At 43.5% G+C, this 20,207-nt stretch overlaps 1 protein-coding gene across 1 annotated transcript in view; it reads right to left on the bottom strand.

The window, feature by feature from the left end:
* Nucleotides 1-18,618: 18,618 nt before the first annotated feature.
* The window catches only part of qkia (QKI, KH domain containing, RNA binding a), a 29,126-nt gene continuing 27,537 nt past the window's right edge, over nucleotides 18,619-20,207 (bottom strand). The window contains exons 5-6 of the mRNA XM_035425756.1: nucleotides 20,022-20,096; nucleotides 18,619-18,813 (exon numbers count right to left, since the gene is read on the bottom strand). Of these exons, the coding sequence (XP_035281647.1) occupies nucleotides 18,797-18,813; nucleotides 20,022-20,096 (92 nt within the window). The 3' untranslated portion in view covers nucleotides 18,619-18,796. The remainder of the gene's footprint in view (nucleotides 18,814-20,021; nucleotides 20,097-20,207) is intronic.

Raw genomic sequence — 20,207 nt, 5'->3', positions numbered from 1 at the left:
TAATTCTTGTCCAATTACATATGCATTCCCGGCTTAATCGCACCCATATTGGCCAGCTCGTGTTCCACCAAAGAAAAGATTTCCGCAAACTAACCGTGATAATTTTGTTCTCATTAGCATTTCTGTCGATCGGTTTTTTTCCCCCCCCCCGCGCCAAACGTACCTGCGAACGCTGCTGTGAAATCCTAATTTCTACGCCACCCGCGGTCCAGGCTCGAGCGCTCGGCCGTGGTTGTCACATTGAATTATGTTTTTTTTTTTCCTTTTTTGTTGCTGCGTGGTGACCTCAGCCCCCGGCTCCGAGAGTAGCCGCGGTACCTCTGAGCGCTTCGGAATGAAAACAAACACTTGAAGGTTGAAAGAAGAAAACATAGAAAGAGAGACTTTCTTTTTTTTTTTTTCTTCAAAAAACCACACAAGAAGCCAGAAGCCAGATGTACTACTTCTGTGTTTCATTTATTTATTTTTATTATTTATTTATTTATTTATTTATCTATTTTACTTTGCACTGTCTCAGGAAAATAACACGGAATTATACCTTTTATTGTTTTATATCTACGTTTCCACTGGATCACAAAAGGTTGGACACCTCTGCCTTAGACCGCAAACCCTCAAATGCCCCCATTCCCCCATCAGAGACTTATGTAAGCATTTTTCATAGCGTACAAAAATCCTCGACAATTGAAAACATGCACTAAAACGTTTTTTTTTTTTTTTAACCCCAGAAAATGAAGTATCCCTTAAAAGTGTACAGCAATACTAACATTTTGTCTGTCTCTGCACCACTTGACAATTTAAAAAAAGAAAAATTGGGAGGTCAAGAGGGAGAGCAGAGAGAGTAAGAGCACAGAATGGCACGGCTTAGATTTTATATTTTTAACAATAGGACTAATGCGATGTATCAAATAGAGACAGGATATTTTACTTTAGAACTAAAAAAAATGGGATTTTTAGTGCTTATCACTGCTTTAAAGTCCGGGGCAGTTAAGTTTATGGAGCTCCATCGGTTTCTGGTTTTCGGGTTCCAAGGTAAGATCAGATGAGGTGTGCTCTGGGACCCTGAGAAAGGCACTGAGAAAGAAGGGGATTTCTACTTTATTCTTCAGTTTAAAACATTTAATTCAATAGTTGATTTTAACCGTTTTTTTTTTTTTTGTATTTTAAAATTCTTTTTAACAAAAAAATGTAAAAAATTCTGGATTTCCCCCCCCCCCTCAGGCTCATCAGAAGCCTCTGGTGGTGTGACTCACAAGGAGCCCTGTGGCGGTAGTGAAATTTAGCACGAATGTAAAAAAAAAAACTGACAGGAGAGATTAATCTGGGACGAAGCACATCCCTCTTAGTGTTTACGACCCGCGGAGAGGAGATTAATTAGGAGCAGAACGCAAGCGCTCGTTGAGGGACGTCGTCTCATCTGTCCGCGGGAAAAAAAGTCGCGCGTTAGCGCTGCGGAGTCTGCCTTCCGCCTCGGGGTGGAATCGTGACACGGCGTTAATTGCGTGAATCGTGCTGGCCCCGCCTCCCCCCGTCCCCCCCCCCCACCCCCGCTCCAGCCATGCAGAAACGGGAGGTGCGCTCTACGTAGCGACGAGAAACCCGCGATACTCCCGCTCCTTTCGGCTGCGAGAGGCAGCCAACCCAAAGATTTCGGGTTTGTTCGGAGGTTTAAAAATTTGAAATTCCGTTGAGCCGTCGCATGATCGAGACCTCAAAACTACAGAGCATGACAAAAAAACACACACACACTCACACACAAAAATAATCCAATAGAGTTTCAAATAAAATTCGTTGAAACTTCAGCTGCTGACTTCCTGACTGCCTCTTTACACGGGAGAATTACGACTTCCTGTGAGCGCTGCTGTTTCAAATCGCCGACCTCGGCGTGGACCGATCGAAGAAATACAGGCTATGCAAAAAAAAAAACGACGATGGCCAAATGATAAAAGTCCACCTATACATCAATTATCTAACCCGCTTATCCTGGTCAGAGTAGTGGGGGGGGGGGGGGGGGGGGGGGGGGGGGCTGCTGGAGCCTATCCCAGGATGCATTGGGCGAGAAACAGGATCGCACCCTGGACAGGATGCTAGTCCATCGCAGGGCACAAACTCATTGAAATGCACCTCAAAGCAGTGGTTCTCAGACTCGGTCCTGGTAGACCCCCCCCCCCCCCTCCCCGTGTGTACGCTGGTTTTTATTCCAACCACGATTTCAATCCCAGAATTTTTTATCAAGTTGTTACTTTTTCTTACTCAGGCGCTTTTTTTAAAATGTTTAGACGGATAATTTACCCTCTTGAGCCACGTTATGTCAGAAGTAGCTATGCATTCCATTAAGAATAAAATTCCCATGTTCATATTGTGCTATATTGCAAACGGCTGCACAAAAAAGGTAAATTATTTTCAACTGGTCAAATTAAAGACTGAGGTGAACCGGTCGGCTGCTAATTGGTGAAAGTGTGGACACCTGGCCTCTCAAACTCACCATCTGGAAGATAATGAAGAATTCAAAGACGAAGCGAATGATAACGATCCACACCTACATTGTGTTAATAGGTTTAAGGGGGGGGGGGGGGGGGAAAGTAGGAAAGAAATGAAACACATGTTCAACAACTTTATCTGGAGCCCATTGATTTACCTCTTAAGTCTTACATTTGATCAACAAAAAAAAGTGTAACTGTTTTAATGTCATTGTTTGACATATTACATCACAGGCATTTAGCAGATGCTCTTATCCAGAGCGACTTGCACAACTTTTTACACAGCATTTACATTGCATCCATTTATACCGCTGGATACACACTGAAGCAATGCAGGTTAAGTGCCTTGCTCAAGGGTACAACGGCTGTGTCCTAGCTGGGAATGGAACCTGTAACCTTTAGGTTACAAGACCAACTCCTTACCCATTATACTACACTGCCGCACATGGGTCATATGGGACAATAATCACAATATGAATGTGGGAATTCTATTCTTCCTGGCATGCGTAGCTATTTCTGCCATAATGTGGCCGAAGAGGGTAAATTTTCATTCCAAACATAAAAAGCAGAAGCGACAAACATAGTTACTATGAGGCGACAGCTCTACAAAATAACCCTCGGTCACTTTATTAGTTATGTTATTTTCTGTAAGAGAAAGAGTGTGGAAATCTCGATCTAGAAGGTCGATCTAGAGGGCGGCCACAAACTACCATGATGCAACACATGAATTTATCTTATCCCCCTTCATGTGCCCGCGGCACCCCATCCCCCCCCCCCCCCACCCCCCACCCCCCCCACCCCCCCCCCACCCCCCCCACCCCCCCCCACCGCGAGTCCCATCCATTCAGGAAATCTCAAACTTTGGACTTTTATCTAACTTGGAGAGGCTCTGCACTGTATTATATACCAGTACTTAAAAAAAAAAAAAAAAATTTTTACTCTCTTTGTGTGAACCTCCCCTACTTCTGAAATGACTCTGGTGCCCTTGTTATGTGGGACAATATGTCTGTCAATCAGTGAATCAGTAAGCATTCCCCCCACCGGGCAATTGCTTTTTTCCTTTTGCAGTCAAAATGCCTGAGAAATAATATATGGTGGTCTGGAGAAAACGGTGTTGTGTGCGAAGGGACTGTCCATTAAAGGACACACGAGTGCAGGTCCCAGGGCATCCCTCCCACTTCTTTTATTCTTTTCTTCTTCCAATTTTTTGTTCACGTTTTTTTTTTCACTTTTTTCCTTTCTCTTTCTTTCAATCTTTCAACCATGTTGACAGCAGCTTAAGAGACAGAGAGAGAGATAGCGAAAGAGCGGAGGAATGAAAGATTGTTTGGCTGCAATCGCGGTGAGATTGCTCAGAGTTAAAAAAGATCACGGATAAACAAAAGAAGGGGAGAGAGAGAGAGAGAGAGAGAAAGAGAGCTGGAGAAAGACTAAGATTGAGAGACGTTGAGAGAGAGAGCTGGAGAAAGACTAAGATTGAGGGGGGGGGGGCGGTGGCGGGCTTTTCTCTTTCACAGGGCAGAGGTGATCCAGGAGGGGTTTGTACATCGCAGGTTTGGCAGATCGGACTCTGGAGCAGGCTGTCCTGGGGCAGGCCCATGCAGTAATTCAGCATGATTAATGTTCCTTTCTGGTGAAACACAATCCCCCTCCCAACCCCATTACCATTTACTTCAGCCGCCCCCCCGCCCCCCCCACCTCCCAACACCCCCCCCACCCCCCAACACCCCCCACCACAAGTCTTCTGTTTCACTGTCGCCTTCAGGTGAGCTCAAGTCTACTCCTGACTGTATTCTTCATGCATATACACACACACACACCCCTTAAATAATCACACACACACACACACACACACACACACACACCCCTTAAATAATCACACACACACACACACACACATGCATCCCTTCAACAATCGCACACACACCCCCACATCCCTTCAATAATCACACACACACACACACACGCATACACCCCTTCAATAATCACACACACACAAACCCCTTCAATTATCAAATACACACACACACACCCTTCACAATAATACACACGCACATGCTCACAGAAGCTCACGGACACACACACACACACACACACAGACGCAGACACACACACAGACACACACTACACGCAATTAAACCAGACTCATTGTCTTGCAGAAACCTCAAAGGGAGAACACGAACCAAAACGTTTGCATTACACGTGAGAAAGATACTGTACCGTGCGATTACCAGCTAGGCAGACATCCAGGCTCATCGTATTTCCATCCGTATATCTCCCACCGGCCGTTATCTAGACCAGCTCAGGTGAAACACTTCGCTCGAGTGCCAGAAGGCCCGGCTCCACGATCAGAAGAGTAAACGGTGAAATGGACGGCGTTTATATAGCGCTTTTATCCAAAGCGCTTTACAATTGATGCCTCTCGATCGCCAGAGCAGTTAGGGGTCAGGCGTCTTGCTCAGGGACACTTCGACACACCCAGGGCGGGGGTTCGAACCGGCAACCCTCCGACTGCCAGACAACTGCGCTTACCTCCTGAGCTATGTCGCCCCATATTCAAGAGTATTCAACAGTCCATTGGACTGTCGGAAATTAATTTGAATAGATGTGATATTTGTATCTAATTTTTATGCCGCAATCTTTTGCATAATCTGTGGTGAAAAGCGTTCACACCTACTCTCATCTGTCTGCATTAGATCGATGTCACGGGGCGACACGGAACTAAAAAACCTTCAATTTGAAATCGGGGCCTGACGGTAACCGTTGCCGGGGAACGCAGGTTCGCCGCGCTCGTTCGCCGAGCGTCAGTTATGTTTGAGGGCTGCCGTCATCGCCAATTGTTTCTGTAAAAAAATACGGCCAAATAGAAAATGTGAAATTCCGTCAAATAAATATATATAAATATATATATACCAGAGTCGTTTGAGGCACAGTGGGTCTGCAAGGATTGTGTGTATGTTTTCTTTTGGGGGGGTGGGGCAAGGGGCTTCGATAATTCAGCAAGGAACTGGTCAACGGCACCAGTGAAAATAACGGGACCAGACTTTTCTTTTCTTTCTTAAAGTAAACCCAGCAGTAAATTGGATGTTTGTGCTGAAGGCACGTCAAACTGGGATCCCTCAGCCAAACAAGCAAGCCTCTCATAATGAGCTCGGAACAGGAAGTTTAAACCACTCAGGACCGCGTTACACTCAGAGCACAAACCACCGGGGGGGGGGGGGGGGGGAGGGGTGAAGCCATGGCGAGAACAGTAATGATGGGGCCACAGCAACACTATCGAGACCTCAGCCTAGTTTGGGAAATATGAAATAGAATCAAAATCGGCAGCATATGAAATCTATATGAACTACTGCTATGTCTCTCTCTCTCAATGCACGCGCGCACGCACGCACGCACGCACGCACGCACGCACGCACGCACGCACGCACGCACACACACACACACACACACACACACACACACACACACACAAAGGTAGTGGGTAAAGAGGTGGAAGCGGTTCTGGTGGTTCTGCTATGGTGTTCCAACAGTGAAGGGTTCTGGTGGTTCTTTAATGGTTTGAGGGAACTCATCCCCTTAGAATCAATGCATTAGCATTGACCCCTTAGGACACTGCTAATCACTACTCATCGATTCGGCTAGTTTAACTACCTCTGACTGTAACCTGCATTGTAACCTCCATCATTTGCCCTGTTAGATCCCTCATTACTTTCCTGTTACCATTCGTTCCGTCTTAACGATTACACCAGGCCAGCCAGCAGAGGATGGGCTCCCCCTCTATAGCCAGGCTCCTCTCGAAACTTCTTCCCATTGGGGAGTTTTATCTCGTCACCATTTGATAGTTTTCCTTCCCACTAGCGAGTTTTTTTTCCCCCCCAACATCAACTGCTTGCAATTTGGTGGTTCAGGCCAGGTCTTTTTGTCTAGTTCCACTGTAGAGCATCTTGGCGACAGTGTCCCCGTGTAAATAGCGCTATCGAAGCAAAGTTGTGTCGAACTGAGCCTACAGAGCGAATTGTGGTCACCCAGTGGTTTGTTTGATGAGCACGACAACGATGTCAGCCACGTGAACGGCCTCCTCAGCGGGTTCAGACAAAGTGACATCGTGCGGACATTTCCACATTTTGGGTCAGTCCCTGTACCTTCATTAGTCGTGAGGTTAACAGGAATCTTATTTAACCCAATGTAAAGTGAACAGCAAGGGTTCTAGATACGTTTCACCCCCCCCCCCCCCCCACCCCCAACCCCAGGTATTTTTCACAGTAACGGAACGTGAAGGGTGCAGAATTCGCAGATTTTCGTGTTGTCGAGTTACCACGCCAATTTTCCTCCGACCGTACAGGGGGCCGGGTTGGGTTGGAGGGAGGGGGGGCAGGGTTGCGGAACGTACTCACCACCCACAGGTGGTGAAACGCACTTTTCCGTTGGCTCCTTCCTACAGAGGGGGAAAGCGATCGAACGCCCCCGACAGGATTCTAGTCTGGCGTTAGTCCTCCGAAAAATCCGTATTCCGAGCGCGAGCGGCGAGCGGCGTGCGAGCGCCCCTTGGGCGTGGGCGCAAGTGCTCTCGGCCGAACCGATGAGCGCGTCGCGCGCTCCGACCCGCCGTTCGCCTGGCTACCCAGAATGCTTACGCAACACGAGCCGAGCACTCATCGCAACCGAAAGATGCGACGGGACCGTTTCTGGTCAAGCGCCCGAAGCTGTGCTCTGGCATCGCACAGAAAAACGATGATGATTCGATCAGTTTTCGTCGTTACCGTCGTTTTATTTGTTCAGTATAAGCTATAAAGTGCAGCTTAGCCGCTCTCTGCAGTGTTGATGCTGAGGTAAAGACGTATCCTGATACAGCCTCAATCGCAGCAGTGCAGACGCAGACTCGCTAGCGCTCCGTTAGAAGGAACATAAACATGCACAGTGGAGAGAGGCTCCTCTGTCAAACGGGAGCACAGTGAATCACAGCTGGGAATAAAAAAAATAAAATAAAATAAATTGCTGGGTTCATCGTGAAGACCTCTCCCCTGCTGTGTGTGTATACACACACACACACACACACGTAACATAGCCCAGGTGCCCTGAAAAATAAAGCTTCCATTGATTAGGCTGTTCCCCAGCTTTTGAACACCAATGACTGTGTGTGTACACACACGTAACATAGCCCAGATGCCCTGAAAAATAAAGCTTCCTTTGATTAGGCTGTTCCCCAACACCAATGACTGTGTGTACACACACACACACACACACTCAGTCCACTCCTTTGAATGACCTGGATTCATGGGGAAGAACAGTGTTCATCTGCCAGTCATGACGCAAACCATCCCCCCCCCCCCCCCCCCCCAAAAAAAAACCCTCTGATGGAGGTTGCAGCTGCTCTAGCAAACAATACTCAATTGACTGTGTCCTTCCTACCCACCCCCCACCCCCAAACCCCAACTTCCAGCTCTTCAACAGAGAGCCTGATGGCATGGTGAGTGACTCTTGCAACGGACTGAAAAGCTTTCCTGTTATGATCCCCCTCATGCCAGGATTGTCAAGGACTCCCTTCCTGGAGGGGGCGCTGTGCCTACAGGGTTAACTCTAGTCCTGGGGGTCCACAGTGTCCGCAGTTAGTTCTTGCTGTAATTATTAATTCAAATTCCTGGTTGGCTAAACAATCATGTTCCAAAGCATTCATTGAAACAATTGAATGCAAAGAACTTAATGGGGTATCAACTTTGCACAAACACAATTCTTGATGAACGTGATGAAATCTGTGTGTGAATTAAAGTGAATTGTGTAGCTTTCGAATTTGTCTCAGAAAGATCGATTAAATTCTATAATTAAAATATCTTTACTATATTTTAAATAATATAATTGTTGGTCCATTAAATTTAATGGGAAATCTATGGGCCGCGACATTAATGTACATTTGTGGCAGAATGCATAGTCCCCTCTAATAGATATGATGTAAAATGTAATTTTAAAAATAGTTATTTATTGCTTTTAACACAGCACAAGTGTGGAAACGAGAATAAAAAAATGCTTGAAGGTGAACTAAAAACCAGAGCCATTTAGGGAAGGATCTGTAACGTTTACGAAGATCTGTCAGGAAAGATCAAACGGCCTTAAACCCAGCGGTACCAAACCCGCCAGGCGCTCGACAAAGAACTCCTCGCATTCAGCCAGGAACCGTGGTTCACTGTATATATATCGCCTTCTTTTTTTTCTTTCTTTTTATTTTTTTTGGTCGGTTTTGTGAAAGACAGCAACAGGCCAACTGAAATAAGCCCTGAAAAAGCCGTTGGTTGCCGTCAAATTTATTTTAAAAGAAAAGCACTACCGCTGAAAGCACTTGCACTCAAAAAAATGATTAAAATATAAAAAGTCGGCAGAATCAGCGTGGAATGATTTGAATAGCAAACCAATTGCATGAATAGGCAGCATACATTTCAGATTCTACACGCAGCACTAAACAAAATTCATTAGCATAACCCCCCCCCCGTGCCATAATTTCGCAAACCACGAGCTAGACTAAATGCAAATTAAAGGTGTCTGTTCACACTGAAGGTCAATCTCTCAGCCATTTTGTGCACGAATCTAACACCACCAAGGTGTATTCCGGTTTTATTACCCGCTGTGAATTATTGTATTTTCACAAAAGGCTGCGAGATCTGCTGCTTAATTATCTTTTACCTAATAATAATATAGCATTACATCGACAGACGAGCCTCTGAGCACGTCCACCGAACTAGATGTTTTGGTATGCAAATGCCTCATCACCGTAGTCATCAACATAACGAAGACGGCCTAATCAGCATTCGCACTCTCAAAACGACAGACACTCACAACAGCTTCTGAATGACATTTATAAGGATAAACGCAATAATTCTTATCGCTAGGCAAGTCAATTGCCACAAACCATTAAAAAAAGAAAAAAAAAAAGATGTCAGCACTGACAAATATTTTCAGCCCCGGATGGTGAATTTAAATCCCCAGTGACCTCAGGTAACCCGTTTAACAAGATAAAAGTCAGCCTATCGGGTCTGTTAGAGATACCAGGGCAGACAGCACAGGCCTCGTCTGGTCAGACACCATTTTTCAGGTAAGTTACCAAGATTGAAAACTCCTAAGCAGACTCCTAACTGCTATAAGCTGAGGGTGGAGTGGGGGGGCAGTGTTATTTCAGGCATTTTTAGAGAGTGGAATGTTTTCTCATTTCCCAGATAATTTTTAAAAACGGATTTAACGGTCACAAAAAAAAAAAAAAAAAAAAAAACCACAGGAATCCACCCTCATCTTGCTCTGGAGCCCTCTTCGCTGTCCACCTCCACAGACGCAGCTGCGTATTCTGCCATTCGTAACCTAGCACTGGGAAAATTACCGCAGCTGGAAAGCAAGTTAATTTGACACAAGCACTTCCCTGGAAGAAAGAAAAGAAAAGGAAAAAAAAAGGAAAAAAAAAGGAAAAAAAAAGAGAAGACCTTTTCGTTTGAAAGCTGCGTCGGATAACTACGCTGAAATAGAACTGGAGTTATGAAAGGCAGGAGTGCAAAGGGTAATTAGCCTGACGGAGAGAGAGAGACAGAGAGAGTGCAGCGTTCACAGTAACCCTGCGACATTATTAAGCCACAGTGCGCGGTCTCTCTTCGGCGCCGGTCCACTTACCTGTGACAGGAGCCGGGAGACGACGTCCGTTTCTGCCGCGTAGCGAGGCCCACTTACCTGGGAAGCTCACCTGCAGGAAACTGAAAGGGGCCGGGTTCTGGTTCTGGTTCTGGTTCCGGTTCCGCACCGGGACCGCAAGCAAGGGTTTCTGCATAAATACGTATCTGCTGAACGGATACTTCCCCCTGAGCGTGGAGTTTAAGGGATGTGTGGCGCCCGTTTAAAAAGGCAAAGGGTGTCCGGTAGGGCAGTGTGAGAGATCCTGTATGTGAAACGTCACCAAGACACCCCCCGCCCCGCCCGCCTCCCCACCTCATATCTTCCAAAGGTGAACACTGATTTTTAACCATGGGGAGGGGGATACGTTGAGAGGAGTTGGGGGGGGGGGGGGGGGGGGGAGACACAGCCACATTGTACAAGAGAGTGAAATTCTGTTTTGTTGTAGGGGCAAAGTGCTTAGGGGGGTGGGGGGATTGTCTGTACTCCGCAGGACATTTTCGTAACAGTGTTCCGAAAGGGAAAAGGACACCCCCCCCCCCCCCCCCAAACCGCCCTTGGGCGAGATCACGTGATGCTAAATGCGCCAAATTGGCCTGGCGCTCCGTAAACAACCGGCGTGGGAGCAGTGTGTGTGAGCGGCCGGGACACGGCCATTAGGGGGATAAAGTAAAATGGATGTGTGTTTAACACACACGCACACGCACACACACACACACACACACACGTCTGCTCCAGACTCACCTTGGGAGGTTCCGCCGAGCGCATCGTCCCAGCAGCGTTCCCCAACGGGACAACACCGTCGAGCAGGCAGAACAGTTCACACCAGTGGACGAGGCGGGAAGTCAAAACTCCACTTGTAAATATTGTAACTTTATTGCACACATGACACGTTTTCCTTTATTTCTCTTTTGGTGTGATCAAACATTATTGCCGTTGTTACATGGACGATTTCGCTCTTTTTTTTCCCTTATCTTCTATAAAACAATGCAACACAAAAACCAAAAAAATAAAAATAAAAAACTGCTACACAAGTTACACCTTCAGAAGATAAAGGTTAAATCTCACAAAGTTAGTGCATCTGCTGCTTGCACCAGTCCTTTTAGCACATGTTAGAAACACTTTTTTTTTTACGGTTTTAATTTTATAAATGGTAAAGGAATACATAATGCACATTGGCAATTTGTAAATAAAATGTTCTGACAACTTTCCTGTTCCTCTCAACTCTGGTAGTAGTGACCTTTAACCCCCTGAGTGCAAAGTCAGCAAATCAGTGACGCAGTGATTGGCTTGCGTACGTTTACCGAGCTTATTTCTGTTTTTCGATGAAAATGGAATAGGAATGTTTTTGTTTTTTTCCAAATGTTCTCTTTATTTTTCTTGACTGTCAGCCAAACACCTGGAATTGGTTTGAATTAGTGTTTCGGTTCCACGTCAATAGCTAACTGTCTACTATTTGTGACACACAGCAACTACACTGCATTTGATTCCTCCATTAAGGAAAGTAAGGCACTGAGAAAGATGACATACGTCAGTCGTTACAGGGACATCGCGATCAACTACACGTCACACAAAAATTTTCAGGAGGGTGTACGTATATATATATAAAACCAGGTTTGACATTCCATTTTATTTAAAATAAAACAAACAAAAGAAATTCCACCAAGGGAAAAGCCTTGTAGCAAAGGCAATATAAATAATAAAAGGTATATGGTCAGACGTCTCCACTGCACACCAGGAGACGGGCCGCTTGCTTCCAGTAAAACCAGCACACACACTCCAGTTCCGAGAGCAGAGGAAAAAGAAGAACTTAAAAGACTAAAAAAAAAAAAATGACACTAAGCTTTTGGTCGAAGTGTTCCAGTTACTATTAAAAGTCTTAAATTGGTACTGAAAGGGAGATTCTTTCCCCTTCGGTGTTGAACGTAAAGCTCTGGATGAACGAGGAAGACAGTAATTGGCACTTCAATGACTAAGTAGAAAAATATATAATTTTTCAATCTCTCACAAAAGGCACTTATAATGCTTGTGGACACATACTTTCAGGTATTGTAATCTGATACATTGCTTTAAATAAATGTTACTTGCTTTGTTCACCTGCATTTGGGAGTGAACATAATAATAATACTAATAATAATAATAATAATAATAATGGTTAAAACAATGACTGTATTTAACTGAATACGCTAACCTGTCAAAATGCATGCTGGTGGCAGGAATTATTTCAGCATCAGAACAGTAGATTTTGGGGGAAAAAAGGGTTCTGCAAATAAAAATGAACAAAAACCAACAAAATAGTCACAGTGCATTCTGGGAAAAAGAATTATGATCTCCCCCCTCCATTGCCATTGGCCTGTTAATCGCTGACTCATAAAAGCCAGATAATTACTGAAAAGATAGCAGTAAAATTGAGTCGGGTAAAAAAAAAAAAAGAAAAAGAAAAGAAAAAAAAAGGTAAGTTAAAATAGGAAAAGTAGTCTACAGTTACAGGCTGTTTTCATTCACTTTGCTTACAGTCAGAATTAGACGGTAGAAGCGTAAATACATCGTTGTGATTCAGTGCAGAGTTCAGCTTTTGTGATCGTCACTCAGTGGGTTAAAGAGAGAAAAGTAGATTAATACGGTTAATTACCGCTCGTGTGTGTCGTCATCGCACCGCAGATTAGTGAAGGAAGGAAAGCTACGACACAAAAAACCAAAACAAAGAGACAAAAACAAAACGCAGCTGAATAAAAATTAGTACACAAGTGTGCTTTTGTTTATTGTTTTTTTAAATTTTTTAATTTTTAATTTCTTGTAATTCTTTGTTCGTTTTTACGCGACGGAGAACAAACCAACAGGAAAAGGTTTTAAAAATATTTTTGATCCCGAACGTGGTCTTTGGCCGACGGCATCTGAAGAAAGTTAAAGACACCCCCGAAAAGGAGTGAGGAAAATATTCCCCCCCCCCCCCCCATCCTTTTAAATAAACCCCTACCCTCTCTCTCTAGGCCCTCTTGCGCTGACCCAAACAACAATCAATATTTTTATTCTCTTTCAATCACTCAATGCCAAGGAAAAACTTCACTCAAACACAGATCTTCTGCTGGAGTTCAATCAGAGTCGAGTCGTGGGTCTTTGGGTTAACCGGCATATGCCCCCCCCCCCCCTCCACCCCCCCCCCCCTTTTAAAAATGAACCACCTATCAGAGCCAGCACTGACCCATTTACACCTCGTACACCCTGAACCGGACCTCCGAAAAAACGCGAGCTGCAGCGCTACCGGATTTTCTGAGCACGCCGCGGTCCGTTCTCGTCTCCGACTCGACAAAATGGACGCCACGCACATCGCCCCTCGTCCTAACGAGGACACGACGACGACGGCGCTCTGTCTCGGCGGGTCGGCGGGAAACTTCACATCCGCCGCGGCCTGCGGTGCGGCACAGGGCACAGAGGGCCTCGTCCGTAGGGAATGATACGTAAGCAACAAATAAAAAAATTAAAAAAAAAAGTTTATACTCAACAGTAAAAATTCAGGTCGAGTCCGCGCCGTCGTTAAAAACGACCGTTGATTTGATCGTGACGTTTAAAGTCGACGGCACAACCTGCGTCGAAGGAATCGTCCGGAATTTCGACGGACGATCTCGCAAAAAAAACCGTCACGGCAAGATAAACGCACACCGCCGACGAATAAAACGTGCCCTGTGGATAACGCCTGTGCTTTTAAAATCCGCTTTAATGTTTCTGCCCGAACTTAATAACACGCGTTTAACACAAGCGGGAGGGAACACCGGGTCCTGCTTTACCATCCTGTTCGACCTCGTTTGACGATAAAAATTAAACTTTTTACGGATTCTCTCGCTCGGCGCAATAATTAAAAATAAAAAGGAGGAGGGGGGGGGGGGGAAAGGGAAATAAAACAAAATGGCGGACACGCAGAGAGTGTCGACCAAGGCGGAGGTGTCAGCAAATTTCTCTCTCTCTCCAGCAACACGGGTGAGCGAGATGATCAAGGCACGTGCACATATTCCAGTTAGCCAGTGGGTAGCGCTTGTGCGTGAGTGAGTGTGTGTGTGTGTGTGTGTGCGTCTGTATGTGTGTGCGTGTACCTGTGCGTCTCGTTTGTGTGTGTGTGTGTGTGCGTGTGTGTGTGCATCAGTGGCCAGACACCAGTTTTAATCTTGTTAGTCCGTGAACCAGACCAGGTAGTACATTCATTAAACATGGTTACCAAAAACACAAGACAAAAAATAAAAATATCAGCAAAGTTAGTAAAATTCGTACTAAGAATGTTTTATTAAAATAAATGCCAAGGGGGAGGTTAATAAGAAAAAATAACAGCATACACCATGAAAACTAAATGCAAGCATGTAAAAATACTTATAACAAGAGAACTAATAAAGTCGCTAATGAGTTAAACAAGCTATAGGAATCGGCAAGAAAATAAAATAACTTCCAGGAAAGGCAACGCTCCCGGCGAGACAGAGTTTCAGATGAAATGGGAGCTGAAGGGAGTCGAGGCAGTAAGAGGGGGACTGAGTCATACAACAAAAAAAACAAAAAACAAAAAAAGAAAAAAAAAACTTGCAGTGGGCTTTTTCAGAAAAAGAGAAATCAGAAACTGATTTGTAATATACATATAAAATGAAGTTAGAAAAATACATTATAAACCTGTAACAATGGCTGTTAATTACATTATCATACACAGAAGTAGGGCAGGCCAGAGTAAGAATACGCTAGAATACTCTCAGTAACCCCAGACGGAGAAAACCAACCATAGGAACACACAGCATTTTTTTTTTTTTTTTTTTTTTGCAACATTGTAGAGGGAATTTTTTTTTTTTTTTTAATACTGTCAAATGCTGAACTGCCATTTCTCGTCTCTCAATATTGCATTATTGTTTTTAAAAATAATGGTTAATAACACTGAAAAAGAAAGCATTGACCTTGTGTGTGTGTGTGTGTGTAACAGTATGCGAGAGATCAAAAAAAGGAAGGAGAGATTAATCACGACAATTCGTAACGAGGACTGCCAGGAACGGTAAAAAAGGGAGCGTAGCGTTTAAAAAAAAAAAAAAAAAATTTTTATTCCCCAGAACAATGCTCCGTCATCAGCCTCCATTGTTCAGACCAGCAATTACGCTCGGTGTTCTTGTTCTCGACGTGATAAAACCCCAATCGTTTCAGTAAAGGAAAAAACGTGAGCGTAAGACCGATAATAGCAGCTTGTGGTGAGGGGTGTGTCGTCGGGGGCGGGGGGGGGGGGGGGGGGGGGTAGGTTTGACCTCGTCTGACTTTGCCCCCAAAATCCCAGCGGTTTTTGTTCGTTTGTTCGTGTCTCCTTTTGGCACAGCTACATTCAAGTGGCGCTATGGATTTTGACAATCAATACCCAACCCCCCCCCCCCCCCATCCTCCCTTAACAAGAACTAAGGCCAAACTCCGCCTGGCTGTTCTATAGAACAAATCAAGTTTATGACACTCAGCCCCCCACCGCGGGTAAAGCAGTGTTCGTCTTATTGCTAATTTTACTTTAACGGTTTAACGTCAAAGTTGAAACCTGCCGTTTACCAGAATGGCGATAATATATTGACCTAAATGAGAGAATTACCGCGCGTGTGTGTGTGTGTGTGCGTGTGTGTGCGTGTGCCTGGAAAAGGCGGGAAAATGACTGTAACAGAAGATGCTCAGTTTTAGCAGTTACTGAAAAGACGGGGTTAACGCCAACACTGACATTTTTTTGCATTTTTTAGTTTTTTTGTTTCTTAATTCCACGTCATTGTTCGTCGTTCCTATTCAAGCCGAACCTGGCAGCCTTCAGTGTCAGTAATTGGCAGTTTGTTCGCAGTATATTCACAAACAAGGATTATTCTTTAACAACATGATACACATTTCAAACTTAAACGAAGGAGAGAGAAAAAAAAAATATATATAGTTTTTTTGTTTTGTTCGAATGGCAAAAGAAAACAGACGAAGAAAGAAACAGAAATTCGGGAAGACGAACCCCATGGCACATTAGCTGGTCTCGTGACTGCTATTCTTTTGCATAGAGTAACTAGGGGCGACTCAGCTTCCACGCGGAGCCGAGCGCAAAAAGCGCGTCCGCGTCCCTCTGACGCTTCCTGGTTGGTGTTTCGATATAACCAAACCGAAAAAAAAAAAAGGGAAAAGAGGAGGAGGAAAAAGATAATATTCCACTTGGAAAAAAGAAAGGACCATCGATAAGGCACTTTTGTCTTTTCTAGTTTTTTTTCCCGCCGAACTCCGTCTAACATTGAAATCCTCCTCTCTCTCTCTCTCTCATTATTTCGTCCGTTTAACAATCCTAGGTGCAGCTATTTTGGTCTTTAATTTCCTAGCCAATATTACCCAACATTACATATCTTATTTCACCATCTGTATTAATTTTTTTTTTCCCCCACCATCTTATATATTTTTTTTTTGAACTTTTTTTTCATTATTTTTTTTCATAACTATTTACTAACTGCAAGATAAGTATAAAAAGCTAAAATTGCCAAAAATATATTTTTAAATTCACCAGCACCCTGTAAAAGTATCTAATTGTGTTCTCTTCTGTATTTTCATATGCAATGACTCGTATCTACATTTGTATATATTTATATATTTAGGACAGGTATGTATAAAGCAATTATAACAGGCAGGCATGGCTTCATATCCCATACTGATTTTCTGGAGAAAGCAGAAGAACGAGCTTTACGGGTACGGTCTCTACGTAATGGCGGAGTGAGGACACATTTTGGATGTGCTAAACGGAGGGGGGGGGGGGGGGGTCTAGCGTTTTCATCGTAAAAACTTCCTCGGTGACTGACACCACAGCCCCAGGCGAAGCCTTCACTAGCTCGTCTAGATCTGTTACCGAAGAAGAAAAAAGGCCGAAATATGTGCAGTTTAAGTAACATGTAAGTTTTTTGTTTTTTGTTTTTTTTTCTCCCCGCGCCCTGAATGAGGTGAAGAAAAAGTTGGGCGGGGGGCAAAAAAACAAGGAAGAAAAAAAAAAAAAAAAGGAAAATTAAAAGAAAATAAAAAATAATAAAAATGTAAAAATTGTACATACATATGCGAGACATCATTGTTAGCAGGCTCCTGCCCAGCCTCAGTCCGCTGGCTGTTATTAGTGTTCACCACACAAGCTTGTTCATGCGTAAAATACTACTTCCTGCTAGATCCAACACTTAACTCTGATTGGCTGTCTAGCACTGGCATCAGCGCAATCCAGGCACAACGTCATATCCTTTAAAACACTAAAGCAGTGATCCCCCAATTGTTAGGATATTTATATTCATATATAGTTTTATTATACTGGCAACCCCTTTGGCTAAATATGCACTCATAATACTTTTTTTTCTTTTTTTCCTTTTCTGACATCATGGCTCACTGATTTTAAAGAAATACATATGGCAGGCACTGTATACAGACGTGCGGAGATGGTTTTCTTAGCCAGTGCCAAACACGCACTGTTCCTCAACACAGTCTATTTTAGTATATTAATAATAGAAAAAAACCCACACCCCCCCCCCCTCCCCCCCACAACACCCTGCTCTGTCCCAACACCCTCCCCACCTGTCTGAGATGAGTGAACAGTTACTACGGTTACCTGACGGGTGAGCTGATGGGTCACCTGACATCAGTCACACACTAACATCCACTTTGTACACTACACAACTTATCGCCTCCGCACTAGAAAAAATGGTAAGAGGAAAAAAATCATAAACAAACAGAAAATGGCCAACAAAAAAAAAAAAAACCCAAACAGAAACGAACAAAAATATATATGTGAAAGAAGCTCGATTTGCAATCCTTGCAGCCATGCTCTTGAAAGCCAGTTAGCCCCACCCAGAATGTGTCAGCACACAGATAAAGGTTTCAGAGCTTTTTTATAAAAGACAGGACTGACATGTTGGGGAAGGGGGAAAAGAAAAAAAATAAAAAAATACAACAGAACTTAAGGGTTTTAGTTTTTTTTCCCTTTTCTTTCTTTGTAGCCTCCAACAGCTGGAGGAGAAGAAGGGGGGGGGGGAGCTGGGACTGCACATTTGGAAGGGATGAAATCAGTTTCGGGAACAACAGACACATCACGCGCCACAGTCCCATTTAATGTTGTTTTTAAATTCGAGTGAGGTCACTGAACTGACGTGTGGGGGGTGGGTGAGGGGGGGGGGGACTTGTGGAAGGCAGCGCTGGGGTGTCTGTTTTTTTGGGAGGATAAGGGTGGAGGTGGGGGGTGTGGGTAGGGTGGGGTGGGGGGCCTTATTGCTTCATAATTCAGTGCAGATCCTCGACTACTCATCTCATCCACCCAATCTGTGTCTAATGACCACTAGAGTTATAGATTTTTCTCTTTGTGAAGAAAAAGAGAAGAAAAAAAAAATCAAACTTGTGGAGGAAAACAAAACCCAAAAAAACAAACAATATGAAATAATAATCAACAGATTCTTTTTTTTTTTTTTTTTTTTGTTCGTAGGGTGTTGCGTTTTCTGTTGACTTGCTTTTGTTGCTGATGTTGTTTTTATGTTTCAGAAAAAAAAAAGTGTTGTTAGGGTAACTGTACGGGCAGAGAAGTTCTTTCGCTCACTGTGTCCGAGAGGCTAGCAAAGGCAGTTACCAGTTAACTGTTCAGCAGGCAGGCGACCGCCACTCGTCATTGGGTGAAGAGGTCAAAGGAGGTCAGAGGTCATGTGTTAGTTGCCGGTGGCGGCTAGGTGGTTATAAAAAAAAAACAAACACAAACAAAAAAAAAAAAAAAAACACAAAAAAAAAAAAAAGATAGAAAGGATATTAGTGTCAGCAGAAAAGACTGGGATGACATCATTTTAACAGTAAAATGAATGAAATCTCTGGTAATACCCCCTGATTCCCCTTAAGAAAAACAACACAGTCTAGGCTTGTTATGATCATGACGTGGTTAACGTCATGATTGCGTAGTAAACCAAGACGCCCAAAACCCACAATCATCGCATTGGCAAATTAGGGCAATACGCACCCGCTCCCACACACACAGAAGCCAAGAAAAAGTAAAAACTAAATAACAAAAAAAAAAAATTTTTTTTTTTAAAAGCATATAGACAAAAAAAATTAATGTTTTAGTTTCTTACGAGTTGGAATGCAAGTTACGCAGTGTGATTAGTGGTGAGAAGACTTGTTGCAATTAATGCAATAAAGACGTTGAACTGTGGTTTCAGTTCTGTCTCTCTTTATTTATCATTATATATATATGTATATATACAGATGTCATAAGTCACATTTCTTATAAAATATCCATATATAAAATGACAGTACCTCTTGTACAGCTCACATATGGTACAAAATAATTTTCTTTGCATTTTGTTTTCAATTCCACAAATATAAAGACACAAAAGACAATCCGCAATCTATCTGCAAATCAATATATTTATAGTTATATTTATATATATGTAAAACAGATTTGGACATAAATCGGGAGGGGAAAAGTAGAGAATGGTCACTCATGAAAGGCCATTTCCACCCAAGTGTCTTGAGTATTTACAGTAGTATTTATCCACCTGGAACATCGACCGGCCATCATTATTTAGCGTCTAATGAAAACTCCCTGGGTCGACATGAAATGAATCACCAGCTACCACACGGTGTCGGCTAACTCTGCCGCCTTCACGCTATACAAACCTGAGCATTTAAATATATATTTATAGTATAAATTGTAATGCGAGGCCGTTGTTAAGAACGACCTTTTTTTTTTAAATATAAAAAAAAAACGTGTGCTAACACAAGGAGTATGTGGTGTGGAGTGGCGGGGAGGCCGGGCGAACTAAATAAAACGACAAACAAACTTAAAAATAAATAAAATAAAATAAAATAAAATGTAAAAATTAAGAAGCAACATGACAGTATAATAGTGTAAAAGATTTCTTTCGTAAGGACTAAACTAACCTCTGTCGGTTGTCACAATCCTTTGGTAAGGATGGACACGAGAATCGTGCCGTCTCACTTTAGAAGCCATTGCCCCTGGATTGCAACAGGTCAACAGGGTTAGACAGGAAAGCATCACAGTGATCAACTCATACTCATCATACTCATACACACTGCCTATGGAAATATACAGTAGAAACATACACA

The sequence above is a fragment of the Anguilla anguilla genome, chromosome 1, assembly GCF_013347855.1.
Source record: "Anguilla anguilla isolate fAngAng1 chromosome 1, fAngAng1.pri, whole genome shotgun sequence".
NCBI lineage: Eukaryota > Metazoa > Chordata > Actinopteri > Anguilliformes > Anguillidae > Anguilla > Anguilla anguilla.
Note: the sequence above shows the minus strand (reverse complement) of the source record. Positions and strands in the feature narration are given on the sequence as shown.